At 49.2% G+C, this 14947-nt stretch overlaps 1 protein-coding gene across 1 annotated transcript; it reads left to right on the forward strand.

Annotated features, from left to right (window-relative positions):
• Positions 1–3468: 3468 nt before the first annotated feature.
• On the forward strand, positions 3469–13716 carry LOC112547395 (uncharacterized). Its single transcript, XM_089778825.1, has 3 exons — positions 3469–6414; positions 6612–7209; positions 13710–13716. The coding sequence occupies exons 1-3, from the start codon at positions 5898–5900 to the stop codon at positions 13714–13716; spliced, it is 1122 nt and encodes a 373-aa protein (XP_089634951.1). The 5' UTR covers positions 3469–5897.
• Positions 13717–14947: the final 1231 nt, after the last annotated feature.

The raw sequence follows: 14947 nt of genomic DNA on the forward strand, positions 1-14947 counted from the left end.
TGGGGGAGGAAAGGGAATGCAGTGGCCTGAGACTTCTGCTAGTAAGGGTAGGATGGGGGAATATGTGACAGCTCCAGATTGCAGCAGCAGCAGCCAGTGCAGCTGGCCCAGGGACTTCCAAGCTGCTTGGGCAATCCCCAGGCCAGCCACACTATCCACTGCAAAAGTCCCAAAAAGTCACAGCATCTGTGACCCATGACAGACTCACAGCCTTACCAGTAATGAACAGTGATTACTCTTCTTGGTGCACACATATCTTTTCTCCCAGTGGCAAAATACGTGTATGTATATAAAGAAGCTGGAGCAAGTATCTCTCCCGTGAAGAAATACACATTATCCACTTCCAAAGTCCAAAGGATCTGAGCATATGGAATCACAGTGAACTGTAAAATAATCATCTATAGATCTCAAAACAGGATGCCTTATAATCCTGGGTAGGTTAAATTACTTGCCCAGAGTCACAGAGCAGGACAATGGCATAGCTAGGAGTCAAACCTAGGCTCTCAGTCCAGTGCACTGCTTACAAGAGCACCAAAAGATCAACGCTCAGACCCTGCTGATTGTAGGGAAGACAGAAATTATCTTGTATGTAAATTCAGAACATTGTGAAACAGTGAGATACAACAAATTGGAGAGTCATATAAAACGTAGGTAGATAGGGACACAACTCTAAACATGTGCATCAGTGAGCACAAACCACCAATTACAGGTAGGTCAGGCTGCCTGGGATAAGCCTGAGCAGCCGTAGCAGCATTATGACCATTCATCTGCCCATTTTGTTTTCTCTCTACTCCCCCTACAACTTAAGCTTTACAGTGGTTCCAAACCAGCTAGATACAGATGAGGGAGTAACAGGAAACAATAAGACAACAGTCACCAGCATGATAGGCAGTGGTTTTAGCAAACGGTCTAACTGTTGTCTGGTTATCAAGTTTCCAATATGATTACTAGTCCTAATGTGGTAATGGCCTATAAGATGATTAATCTGCCATGAAACAAAAGCATTATATATTACATTCATGTGCTCTGGGAATGCTCAAGCTTTTTGATTTTTTTCTAAGAACCAAAGGATGCTAATTGTGTAGGCATAGTTTTAAGCTTAATTTCTTGCATTAAAATAAGGTTTTTAAGTCCTCATCAGGAAAATAACTTTTGAAATCTTAATATCTTCCATTGACAACCCCATTTGAAGAGCAATTTTGTAGCATAATGATTCCTTATTGCATAATTTGGACAGGCTTTTGTTCTCATTGTAATTTTCCATTCGCAGCTCGCTTTACCATCTCCCCTTCCCACGCCGATTGAAAGGAAGAAACCTAGTCTTTGAATATTCCTATTTTGCAAAAGAGCTACAATAGTGTGTTAAACTGAAAGGCATAAATAAGAAAGGTGGACATTAGCCAGAGAGCTCAGATCAAGATTTGGATCTGGATTTGGACTTTGACAGGAGGCAGAAAGATTTGTATCTGATGTTACAGGTCAAATTAATCATACAGATTGTGCACCTACAACAATTCCAGGCTAACCACAACAAGGCCATATTCTTTTCTTCACCATTGCAAAGTCTTTGGAAATAGAATTTGGAAAAATGTTTGGCTACGTCTACACTGCAAGCTTCTCATGCAAGAACTGTTTTGTGCAAGAGTTCTTATGCAAAGGTCTTGTGCAAGAGCATATCCACACTGCCATGTGCTTTTGCGCAAGAGATCTGCTTTTGCACAAGAGCGTCCATCACAGTATGGATGCTCTCTTGCTCAAGAAAACTCTGATGACTATTTTAGCCATAGGAGTTTCTTGCGCAAGAAACCGCTGTTGCCCATCCATACTGCCTTCTTGTGCAAGAGTTCTTGCGCAAGAGGGCTTATTCCTTGTGGGGAGAGGAATAGCTCTTGTGCAAGAAGCCCTCTCTTCTGACACCTTACTGTAAATTTACTTGTGCAAGAACACACATGCAGTGTAGATGCTCTGCAAGTTTTTGCACAAGAACAGCCATTCTTGAGCAAGAAGCCTGCAGTGTAGACATAGCCTTATTGTTTAAAAATATCCCTTGAGAAGGGGGGTGTAAAAGGAAAAATATTCCATAATCTTCTCTTTGGCAAAGAAAATGTCCCTACCCCTTTCTATAACTTTGGGTTGTTATGGTTTCATTTAGGATCTGTCTACACTACAGTTGGGGTGTGTGATTGCAGTAGACTTACCTGAGCTAGTTGGAATCCAACTAGCTCATGTATCAACAGCAGTGGAGATGTAGCAGCAAAGGCTTCAACCCAAGCTGTTCAAACCCTCCTGGGACCCTGGGCATGTACTTGGGCAGCTAACCCACACTGAATCAATCCACTGCTATTGATACCCAAGCTACTTAGATTTAAGCTAGCTTGGGGATGGCTACCATCATTTGCCATCACAGATCCAATATAGTCACCAGTGTAAAAAAACAAAGATAAGATGTATCAATTCAGGCTGTAATTGTATCAACTCTTAAGCTAAGAACTGTTAGGCTTGGTCAGTATATAGATGGAAGTTCCCAAAGAAAATGTATGTGCTCCGAGATGTTAAATTAATAGAAGATGCTTTTGCTTCTGAGTCAGTTCTGTCATAATGTGCAATTAATGAGCAGTGTGCTGCTAAGTGTGCCAAGGGAAACAATGTAAAACACAAATCCTGTCCTCTTGGAAGATTCAGGACACTTTGCACCAAACTAGAAGTATGATCTTTGGTGTGTCAGCTAAATTTTGATGTGGGTTCTGCCTATCTGCCTTCTGTAGTTTCAGCTGGATAAAGTAGTCTTCCTGTCCTGTGCTGCATGTCATTGCTGGGGGAAGTGAATCCTATATATAGTTTGTAAAGCACTTTGGATGACAAATGCTCTATAAATATGAGATATTATTAAAACTGTAATTTAATTTTCCTCATCCAAAATGATGCTGCTCTGAAACTTTTCCTTTATTGCTTATCCAGAAAGTTTAATCCCTAAAACAATTAGAAATTCAAGACTGTGGTGTGCTTTCTCAGTAAAGAACTGTTGACATGAAAATTGAGTTGGAACAAAAAGGACAACATCCTCTGTCCAGAACAGCAGTGGGCAACTGACTACAGGCTGCCCATCACTGGTCTAGAAAAAGCAGTACAGCTTTTGGCTGGAATTTACTCACATATATATCCCATTTATTTCAAAGGGAGTTATTTAGTTAAGTATCTTAGAGGCTTCAAAAATCAGTTTTTGTCTTTCAACTATAAAAATAAGAAAACACCTTTCATTTTATTCTAACATATGTGCCCTCAAAGGTTCCAATAAGAACATATAAATGTGGTCACAGGAAGCAGAGTAGACACGTTCTTGCCACTCATGTAAACCAGTTTTAAAATCTAAACTCCACTCTATCCTTTATCCCACCATCTGTTAATATAAGGCCTGCCAAATGGAAATGTGGAGTGGGCGTGCAAGGTGTGCTATTGTGAAATATGCACACCCCGCCCTGTAGGGTACAAGGACCAAAGGGTATGGATGTCACCTGTTGGGTCACTGATGAACTGACAACCAACATCAGTCTGTCATCATGAGGCATTGAGGCCTATTGGCATGGATCAGTAGCATAGCCCCTTTCTTCACAGGGCAGCACAGCTCAATGGCCAGAGTGAGTGATACTGCCTTGGGGTGCAGGGCAACACAATCTAATGGCCAGAGTCAGTAATCACAGCCCCAGAGTGCAGGGCAGCACAGCCCAATGGCTAGAATCATAGGTTTTGGGCAGTAGCCCGGGTAGGGAGGCCCAGGAGGACCCTACTCCATTGGGCTCCAACCCAGGGCTCTGTTAATGGCAGAGCACTCCACCACTCGCTCAATGGGGAACCCAACTGCAACATGCTGAGCTTCTTCAGGTGGGAGATACCACTCGTGCACCCTCCCTGGTTCACTTCCTACCAGATCTGGTGTTGGGGTGCTCCATGTAGTCTCTAGGGGTATGTCTACACTACAGCATTAATTCGAACTAACTTAATTCGAATTAGTTAATTCTAACTAGTGCATCTAGACCTAAAAACTAGCCGAATTAGCATGTACCCCAGCCCTCATCCCCAGAGCCACTGTGACCCAGCAGCCAGCTGTTTGTGGCCCCGCACTGCTGCTCTATATTCCTTCTTCCTCATCTACTACTTCCTCCTACTTGGGGTCCAAAATAAGTGCTTGTGGCTCGGGTTCCTTGGAGGCATCCATAGTGCTGCTAGGGAAGGTGGGGGCTCTGCTGAGGATGGCATGAAGCTCTTAGCAAAAGTGCTAGGTCTGCAGCTTGGCACTGACATGCCTAATATAGCGCCTTGGCTCTCATGGGCACTGCTGCTGGTCCCTGTCGTACTCTCTCTCCTATATACCCTGAGCAATCTGCTTGCAGATGTTGAGGTGTCTACAACTGATTTGGAGCTGTGACTTCACAGCCTTTTGTCCTCACCGGTCCAGGAGATCCAATATCTTGTGCCTACCCCAAGCAAGAGCATGTCTGGAATGTGCAGTTGGCATAATCAACTAGGCAATTGCACACAGCAGTGGAGAGCTGCCAGGTGTGCTCACCAAGCCGGGCAATCAGGAAAAGAAATTTCAAACATTCAGGGGACATTTTGGCAGTGTGGGGAGGGAGTTTCCAAGATCCTGTGACCCCAGGCAGTGGAGTTAAAATGCTGGACCAGAGCAATCAGTATAGAGCATTGTGCTCCAGCTGCTGGAGGGCAGACAGGGTTGACATTACATCTGCCAGTGTAGACATAGGTTAAGTTAAGTACTGGTAATTACAATGCTGCTCAGAGCACTTCAAGGAAACCTCTATTGTGTGTCCACACTGTGCTCCTTGTGATTATGGAGCATGTCCACATTAGATGTTCTTGAAATGCCACAGAGAGCAGAGCATTGTAGTACCCTTCCCACTGTGCAACTGACCACAGAGTGCTTTGGGAAGGGTTTGCAATGCCGCATGGGGCATTAGCATCACATGATGCAGATTTCCCAATCCCATTGTTCCAGGGTCATCCTGTTACACTGACATCTGGTTTTCAACAGAAGTCAGAAGTGGGAGAGTGTGACAGAGAGTGTGTGTATATGCAGGGCAAGAGGGAGACAGTTTTGGGATTTGTCAGCATGCTGTCCTGTAAGTTCACACAGCGGCAGGAAACAACCCTTTCTGAAGCAAGGGGAGAGTGAAACCCTGGTATCTCAGCCTCCTCCATCTCCAGCTCTTTACATACACATACACGCACACACACCACAAATGGTTTGCTCCATGTCCTGGAGCACATTAGCACAGCTTGCAGGCTCTTCAAACACTGAACTCTGAAAGGGCGATATGTGCATGCCTGCAGGGCAGACAGCTGACCATTTCCAGAGGCCAGTCAGAATGCAACAAACAGTTCAGGTGTTCACATAAGTACCCCAGCACTGTATCCAAAGCAGAACAAGTTCTATACTTCTCATTGAGGTGGGTTTAGGTAGAGCTCAGAAACTGCAGAGTTAGTGCACAGTAAGGGTATGTCTACACTACAAAGTTAATTCGAACTAACAGTCGTTAATTCGAAATAACTTTGATAGGCGCTACACTAGCGAACCGCTAGTTCGAACTTAATTCGAACTAGTGGAGCGCTTAATTTGAACTAGGTAAACCTCATTCCACGAGGACTATCGCCTAGTTCGAATTAACTAGTTCGAATTAAGGGCTGTGTAGCCACTTAATTCGAACTAATGGGAGGCTAGCCGTTCCCAGGTTCCCCTGGTGGCCACTCTGGCCAACATCAGGGAAACTCTTCTGCCCCCCTCCCGGCCCCGGAGCCCTTAAAGGGGCACGGGCTGGCTACAGTGTTTGTGCCAGTTGCAAGCCTGCCAGCACCCAGCCAGCAGACCCAGCACCTGGCACAAGATGAGCCAACCACCCGCTGCCACCCAGCCCTCCCCCTCTTCCCGGGACCAGGCTGGCGGTTCACAGGAGCCTGCCCGGGGCCGCAAGAGGCAGGCGCCCACTTGGTCAAGTGCGGAGATCGTGGACCTCATCGAGGTTTGGGGGGAAGCCTCCAATGTCCACGATCTCCGCACTAGCCACAGGAACGTGGCTGTCTATGGCCGCATGGCTGACAGCCTGGCCGCCAGAGGCCACCAGTGGACCTGGGAGCAGGTCTGCTACAAAATTAAGGACCTGCAGCAGGCCTACTCCCCCCACTTTCAGGCTCTGGACCGTATCCTGGGGGCTCACGCTGTTCCTGCCCCCCGGGTGGTGATCAACCCCGGGGCAAAGGGCCCCATCCCGGACATGGAGGAGGAGGAGCAGAAGGACGCTGAGAGCCAGGAGCCTGCCGGGAGCCTGCCCAGGACCCAGGACCCCCGAGGCACCCCACAGAGCACAACGCCTGTGTTGTCCGAGGCTGGGGAGGCCTCCACATGTGAGTACCATCATGCTCTCCTTATGTGTACGGGAGGCTGTGGGGGGAGAGGGAGCCCAGGGACCATGCGCCTGGGCCTTGCCCACCATGGAGCAGCAGCTGGGTGTCATGCAGGGGCCCTGGCCTTGCAGAGGGGGGCTGGGTTTCACCCACCTTGTCCCCAGGGAGAATTGACCGCTGATCTTGTTTCACCACAGCCGCAGCACCTGGGACTGCAGAGCGCACCACCCCGCCTGCAACAGCCACCCGCACCCGGGCCAGCAGGCGTGCCAGGAATGAGGAGGAGTACCAGCAGCGGCACCTGCTGTTCCTGGATCACCAGCTCTGCACCCAGGACCACTGGGTCCGGGAGGACCTTCGGCTGCACCAGCGGAGCTTGGAGGCACTGGAGGAGCAGGGCCGTGCCCTCAGAGGCCACCTCCAGACCTTGGTGGACAGGTTCCTGCCTCCTCCTGCTCCGGCTTCTGCGGCTGCCCCAGCTCTCGCTCCTCCTCCCACCCCTGCTCCCCTTGCTCCTGCTGCCCCTGCTCCTGCTGCCCCTGCTCCCCCTCCTGCTTCCTCCGCACCCCCATCCCTCCTGCTCCACCCTCAACACCCATTCCCCCCCGACGCCCCCGCACCCACAGTGCTGCGAGATGGGAGAGCCAGCTGGACCCCCAAGCCTGAGCTTTCCCTTCCTTTCCTCCCCTTCCAGCTCCCTCCTCCCAGGTTCCCCCTCCCCTCTCCTACCCTCATTCCTCCCTCCTCCCCACCCCAGTTATGTAAAATAAAAAGAGAATTTTGTTGGCAAAAAAGGTGTCTGTATTTGACATTAGGAAGGGGGCTTAGGGAGGGGAAGGGGGGGAGGGTGGAAGAAAGCCCCAGTGGGGCATGCAGGGAGAGTTCAGTCCTCCTCCTCCACATGGAAGCTCTCCCGCAGGGCTTCCCGGACAGCGGCGGTGCGGGGCTGAGCATAGTGTCCAGTCATGCGCTCAGCCTCAGCCATCCAGGCTGTCAGGAAAGCCTCCCCCTTCCTTTTGCACAAATTGTGCAGCACACAACATGCTGCCACCACGGGAGGGATATTGTGCTCTGCGAGGTCGAGACGGGTGAGGCGGCATCTAAATCGGGCTTTCAGTCACCCGAAGGCCCCCTCAATGATGATGCAGGCCCTGGTCAGCCTGGCATTGAAGGCCTGGCAGGATGGGTTGAGGTGCCCCGTGTAGGGCTTCATGAGCCAGGGCTGTAGGGGGTAGGCCGCATCCCCCACCAGGCACACGGGCATGTCCACGTCCCTGACCCTGATTTGGTGGTTGGGGAAGAAGGTCCTGGCCTGCAGCCTCTGGCACACGGAGGAGTTCCGGTACACCCGTGCATCGTGTGCCTTGCCGGACCAGCCCACATTAATGTCCGTGAACTGGCCCCGGTGGTCACACACGGCCTGCAGGAGCACAGAGAAGTACCCCTTGCGGTTCACGTACTGGGAGGCCTGGTGTTCCGGGGCACGGATGGGGATGTGCGTCCCGTCGCTGGCCCCCCCACAGTTGGGGAAGCCGAGGGCGCCGAACCCCCGGATGACGGCATCCGGGTCGGCGAGGCGGACCACCCTGCAGAGCAGCACCCAGTTGATGGCCTTGACCACCTGCAGGGAGACATAGCAAAGCGCGAATCACTGGGGCACCCAGGTGGCTTGGAGTGTTTGTGCCCTGGCAGTGCCCCACGCCCCACTCCCAGAAGCAACCCCCCCGGGCGGCGTGTAGTACGGTCGGGACAGACCGACCCCTCCAATGCGGGGCACTTTCGCCTCCTCCCCCTCTCCCCCCTTTTTCCCTGGGGCGGCCCGGCCCATCCCCTCCTTGCAGCCCTCCTCCCCCCGGCCCAGTGGCTGGCGAGTGCCGTACCTGCATGAGCACCGCTCCGACAGTGGATCTCTCCATGCCGAACTGGTTCCCGACAGATCGGTAGCTGTCCGGCATGGAGAGCTTCCAGAGGGCGATGGCCATATGCTTCTGGAGGGGGATGGCGGGCCTCATGCGAGTGTCCCTTCTGCACAGAGCAGGGGCAAGCCACTCGCAGAGCTCCAGGAAGGTGTCCCTCTTCATCCTGAAGTTATGGGTCCACTGCCTGTCTCCCCAGTGCTCCAGGACGATGCGGTCCCACCAGTCGGTGCTGGTGTCCAGATGCCAGATGCAGCGGGGCACGCCGGCGTCTGGGCACCGCCGCGGCTCCTCCACGGCCCCCAGGGAGGCCAGGCAGAGAGGCAGGGGGCTGACGTGCACCAGGTGGTGCCAGGCAGCCTCCAGCCATTGCTGGCAGGCTTGCAGCAGCAAGTCCACAAACTGCACCAGAAACTGCAGGGCGAGCTCTGGCTCCATGTTGCCACCTGCGGTCGCGTCCCTGAAGGGAAGCACCAACACAGACGGGCGCAGAGAAAAACGCTTTGCTGTCCCTCGGCGAGGTAGGCAAGCAAGCGGAAAAGCTGAGAACCGGCTGTCCAGGGGGGTCCCTTTAACCACGAGCCTCAGATAGCCTCAGACAGCAGCCACACAAAGCAACTACTGACCTGATGCCCTGCCAGAACCGGTTTCAGCCGCCCTTAAGTGCGCCCCAGCGTCCAATCAGTGTGGACGCGCTAGTTCGAATTAGCAAAACTCTAATTCGAACTAGTTTTTAAGTCTAGATGCACTAATTCGAATTAGCTTAGTTCAAATTAACTAATTTGAACGAAGTTAGTTCAAATTAGCGCTGTAGTGTAGACATACCCTCAGTGCCTTGCCAGTGTGAACACCTTGAGAATAACTTGCCAGTGTTGAGTTGGCTTTAGTGTCTACGCTTGTGCTGTAATGAAGTACATTGACTATGAGGCTACATCTCCTGGGGAGGTACTAATACTATGTTAGCATAATGGGCTCTTACAGTGGCAGGCAATAAACCTAATTGTGCATGTGTCTACTTAAGTCAACACAGACTGATACAAGGCATCTTAACTTTGTGATGTGTAGACAAGGCCTCAAAAAACAAGACAGATGGAGGAAAGGGATGTAATTAACCTACAAGCTTATTGAACAATATGGTGAGCTGCAAATGTCACAGTAATGCCATTTTTTTCTTTTGTTGCGGGGTGGAGATGGTGGGATACATAGCAGGAGGAAGCCTTACTGGGAAGAAAATAGATGGGAGACATAAAAGGACAGTGGGTGTAAGTGGGATGGGGGAAAGGAAAAAAATGAGAGGAACAGGAGAGTGAGCTGAAGATGAAGATATTGAGGGAGGGGATGGAAAGAAGTGTGAGCAAATTGCCACACAGTGATGAGGAAAGTGCCAAGACTGAAAACTCTTCTGCAGTTGGACAGAATGTCATCCGTGTCTCAAAGTGCCTGTGGCAGCTGCTTTTCTCAGTTCTTGGGGACTGAATTTATGGGATGGGAGAGCCAGCAGTCTGTCAGAGTTCACATCCTAGCGCCCAGACTATGTTCTGCACAGTTCTGGGTAATCTGCCTGTGTTTAACCTGCCCGACTCATGATCTCTGCCCCAATGGCTAAGGTCCTGCCAGGACCTTATATTCTGGGTAGCTTTTATGGTAAGAAAGTTAAATCTGGCAAAAATCATACATTTTATGGGCCAAGATTCTTCAAAGCACCTAATAACCTTGAGTTTCTTAGACCTTAGGTCTTACCTTAGACCTGATTTCCAGAAAGCTTTGTACATTTAGCGTATGTCTGCATTGCAGTTAAAAAAGCTTATGGCTGGCCTGTGCCAGCACACTCAGGCTTGTGGGGCTATTTAATTGCCATCTAGGCATTTGGAGCTTGGACTGAAGCGGAGGGCCTAGGATCCTGTGAAGTGGGAGGGTTCAGAGTTCATGATGCAGCCAGAGCCCATCTACACTGTAATTAAACAGCCTCTTAGCTCAAGCTAGGGTCAGCTGAAATGGAGCAGCCACACTTGTGTTATTTCAGAGTAGACATACTCTTAGGCTGCGTCTAGACTGGCATGATTTTGCGGAAATACTTTTAATGGAAAAGTTTTTCCGTTAAAAGTATTTCTGCAAAAGCGCCTCTAGATTGGAACGGATGCTTTTGCGTAAAAGCATCCATGGCCAGTCTAGTTGCAATTTTGCACAAGAAAGCCCCAATCACCATTTTAGCCATCGGGGCTTTTTTGCGCAAAACAGTTCTTCCCTGTCTACACTGGCCCTCTTGTGCAAGTATTCTTGCGCAAGAGGGCTTTTTCCCGAGCGGGAGACTGAAAGTATTTGCGCAAGAAGCACTGATTTTGTACATTACAAAGTCAGTGTTCTTGCGCAAATTCAAGTGGTCAGTGTAGACAGCTGGCAAGTCTAGATGCACCCTAAGGATGAAATCTTGACTTCACTGATCGCAGTAGGGGCATGTCTACACTAGGAATTTATTTAGAAATAATAACTCGCAAAATAACTATTTTGAAATAGCATGTTCACACTACAAGGAAGCCTTGAAATTAGTCCAAGGAAGGCTCCCTTAATGCGCACTACCTCAACTTAGAGCCCCAGGAAGCATTGGGGAGTAATTACTCTGAATGACTCTGGGGAGTAGTTATTTCAAAATAGCAGCAGTGGAGCATCCATACTCCTGCTATTTCGAAGTAACTATTTCAAAATAAGCGTTATTCTTCATACAAAGCAGGAGTTATTCTGAAATAACCAGCCTGTTATTTCAAAATAACAGCTCTGCTTGTTATTTCAAAATTAGGGCATGTCATGGAGCCCGTGAGCCTGGCCCCTTCTTAGGCAGAGTTTTGTGCCTTTCAGGCCCCCCACCAAGTGTTCTACCCCATGAGTGTCCCAGTCCCTAAGGGCAAGGTCCCCTCCCTATGTCCCTGCTCCCCTATAACAGTCCAGCCTTGTGGCCACAGTCAGTACAACGTCCCTTCTCTTAGGGTAATGAGGCCCAGCAGCCAGAGTCAGCAGTAATCACATCCCATTCACCAGGCAATAAGGATTAGTGGTCAGTCAGTAGTCATCATTGTAGCACCCTCTTGGGGGATTAATAGGATTGTGGTAGGGGACCCAGGCCCACCCTCTCCTCCAGGTCCCAGCTCAGGGTCCTGTCAGTGGATGTGTCCCACCATTAGGTCAATGGAGAATCTGCTTGCAACACACTGAGCTCCCAGGGTTTGTCTCCCCACCCTGGGCTACTTCCTATCCACTTTGTGGCAGCTGGCTTCTTCCCCACTTTCCTCCTCCGGACTGGGAGCTTCTCCAGCCATTCCCTACTGGCTGCCCTCCATGGCACTGTTAGGGTTGCCAAGTGTCTGATTTTGAACCCGACAGTCCAGTATTTGAACTTTCTATTTGGGAGACAAATTGAGAAAATATAAATGAGAAAATATAGATGTCCGGTATTTTCTAGATAAGATGTAATGTAGATTGTGATGTAATGTCAAGTGTGTCCGGTATTTTTGTTGAAACCATCTGGCAACCCTAGGCACCGTCCATCTGCAGTTCTTCCTCCAGAGCTCTGGTAGCAGCTCCTTCTTCTGCAGCAGTCAACCCTGACTGAGCTGCTCCACTGGCCTTTATATGGGTCCTCCAGCTGGAGTTTGCCCAGCAGGGCGGTGGGGCCAGCGCTCTCTCAGCCACATAGCCCTGTTTGACTGCTTCAGGCCCAGTACAGGGTTGGCACACCCTGTCACAGAGAAGTTATTTCAAAATAACTCCCTGGTGTAGACCAGCGCTAGGAGTCTTGTTCTCTCCAATTAGGTCCTTTAAAGTGTCTGAAGTTGAGCTCCTAAAACCGTTAATCCCTTCTGAAATTTTGGCAAAGTGTTTGTTTTCTCTCTTGTCTTCTTCTAACTGCTTAGATTTATTTTCTTGAGACAACATGGGTGAGGTAATATTGGACCAACTTCAACTGGGGAAAGAGACAGGCATTTGAGCTTATGAAGAGCTTTATTTTCAAGTCTGGGCATGGTACTCAGCACGAAGGTAAGTATAAGGCTGAACAGTTAATTTAACATAAGTAGCTGATACGTATGGTAATAGATCATTGAAACAATCTAGCTAGTTAACACCTCATATGACAAAAAAAGGCAGGTTAGCGGGTTACAGATTTGTCGTAATCTCTCTCTATATATTAAAATGTTTTTCCTGCAGGACGACAGCTGCACACTCTCTAACCTCCCCAGTGCTTCCCATGCCATCCAGCCTCACATGCAATGTCTGGGCTGAAGCTCCACTGGCATGTGAAGCACGTGCCCAGCCCCACCCCACCTCAGGAGTGGCCCAGCCACTCAGAGCTGGGGAGCAGGGCCCAGCGGGGGGCCCTAGGTGGAGAGGAGGAGCTGGCAGGGGGGCCCCAGCTATGAGGGGCTCGGAGAAGGGACCTGGCTGGGGGCACCCAGCTGTGAGGAATTAAGGGGGGCCCCTGGCTTGGGTGGGTTTGGGGGTTTTGGGGAACAGAGACACTGGTTGGGGGAACTTGACAGTAGGGGCTTTGAGTAACTCTGGCTCACCTGAAAAGAAGCCACTTAGCTCTGGGTGGGTGACTGGCGGGGGTACCTGCTGGGAATATATGGGGCTGAGGGGATGATATAATAAGATTCCCCCATCCCTGCACCTTCAGCCTCTTCACATACCCTCTCGGTTGAGACCCCACACCCGCAGCCCACTCACCCCTTCCACCAAGACTCCGCACCCTCAGCCTGCTCCTACCCTCTCCTCCCAGGCCTGACACCATAGCCAGACTGCTCCTGCCCCTTCCCTCCTGGTTAGACACTCTGCCCCAGCTCATTCCTACACCTTCCCCGCAGCTAGACACCGACCCCCAGAGAGAGGGGGGTTGGCGAGCATTGTGAGCAGGGTTTCAGCCACCTAGTAAGCCATAATTTCAGTGTCTTCAGTAAGATCATGACTTTAGGGTCTAGCAAAGTTATGAATTTAAGCTTATAGGCTTGTCTTTTGAAGGGGTTGAGCAGGTTTCCTTTGACGATGAGAACTGAAATGGATGATGCGTTTTTGTCTTTGTTCACTTTGCAGTGTGAATTCATTGCTGAGGTTTGGACAGGTAAGAGAGACTTAGAACTGCAAGAAATGTATTGCATTTTTTCGGGTCAGAGCTCCCTCTTGTGTATATTTTGATTATTACAGCAAACTGGGATTGAAAATAGTCATTTTGGTTCATGCTATCCAAGTATCTATAGCCTTTAGAGATTATTTCAAGTATTAGTGAATAACCATTAACTACCATTACATCTGCAAACATGGCAAATGCCTATGTAATTTAGGGATCCTGATTGGAGGTTTATAACACTAAATTTCACCTGTAAATTCTTGCAGGCTCTGAATGCCTTACTTAGCCTCCTAATCCAGCAATCTTCAAACTGTGGGTCAAGACCCTATTCTAATGGGGTTGCTAGGGCTAGTGTAAGACTCAGTGGAATCTGGTGCTGAAGCTGGAACCCCATGCCCTGCCACCTGGAGCTTTAGTCCTGGGCAGCAGAGCTCTGGCTGCAGCTTCAGCTCCCCCACTCAAGGCAGCTGGTTGTGAGCTTCAGCCTCACATGCCTGGGGTCAACCCTTGAATTTTAGCTTCATCCCTTTCCCTCCCTTGGTTGCTTCAGCCCTGCATGATAGGGGAGGAAGGGAGAGGCATCTAGTGTCAGAGGGGAGTCATTGTGCAATGACGTTTGAGAACCACTGTGGACCTACTTACTAAGTACAATCAGAGGTAAGAGTTGTAGAACATACAGCCCATTTCCCTGTTAATGCAGGATTGTTTCCTGCAACTGGTCCAATGTAAATTTAGCTTTTGCAAGCAACGCATCTTGCATCACTTCCCTTGGTAGAATTCCACACCCTCACAGAACAGACTGTTGAAAAACCTTCCAAATTTAGCCTGAACTTCCCTTTCTTTTTGTTATTCCACTTTATTTCTCAGTACACCATATTAAATTCCTGTTCTCTCTGGGTGTGTGCAACTACGTACAAACAGTGGTAGACTTGTTTCTCTCCTAGCCATAAGTGTTTAGGCAAGCTATACATATTTCAAGAAAAATTCTGCCTAAGAATGTAAACTAGCACGTTTAAATTTAAGTGCACATGGTTATAAGCAAAGCTATGAACAATTAAAAAGGAGGTTTGTCAGCCAACCGTAACTAGGTTGTGCTACTAGTTACACCAGTAATAGTTACCAGTAATAGAAAGGCTTCCAGCCTTTCACTTCTGAACTACACCTTCACTTCTAAAATGGTTGCCATAAAATGGTTACCAGAACAAGAACTACTTACAATATCCCAGATGGGACAGGACTGGAGCCTTATAGAGGAAATACTGCCTCTTCTCTTTGCTGTAAAGACTTGCCTTTTGTTGCTGTTGTTCTAATCTGAATAAATGCATGCTTAATTAGCTGTCCATTATTGGCCCTCCTCCTTTGAGTGTTACTACTTTCTAGGTTTCTCCCCTCCAGAATGTTATCTTGCATTTTTTCCAAATATTCCATTCTTTACTGTTTTTCTCCTAATTCCTTGTACTTATTTCTGTTTTGCTAGGTGTTTGCCATTCCACTAGTTAGTATA

This window comes from Pelodiscus sinensis, chromosome 5 (assembly GCF_052426305.1).
Source record: "Pelodiscus sinensis isolate ZL-2025 chromosome 5, ASM5242630v1, whole genome shotgun sequence".
NCBI classification, from domain to species: Eukaryota; Metazoa; Chordata; order Testudines; family Trionychidae; genus Pelodiscus; species Pelodiscus sinensis.

What these genes read in the sequence shown, in the direction of transcription:
- LOC112547395 (XM_089778825.1), top strand. Translation starts at nt 5,898, where the DNA reads ATGAGCCAACCACCCGCTGCCACCCAGCCCTCCCCCTCTTCCCGGGAC. An exon ending in GGCTGGGGAGGCCTCCACAT is followed by an intron (nt 6,415 to 6,611) that starts GTGAGTACCATC and finishes GTTTCACCACAG; the next exon opens with CCGCAGCACCTGGGACTGCA.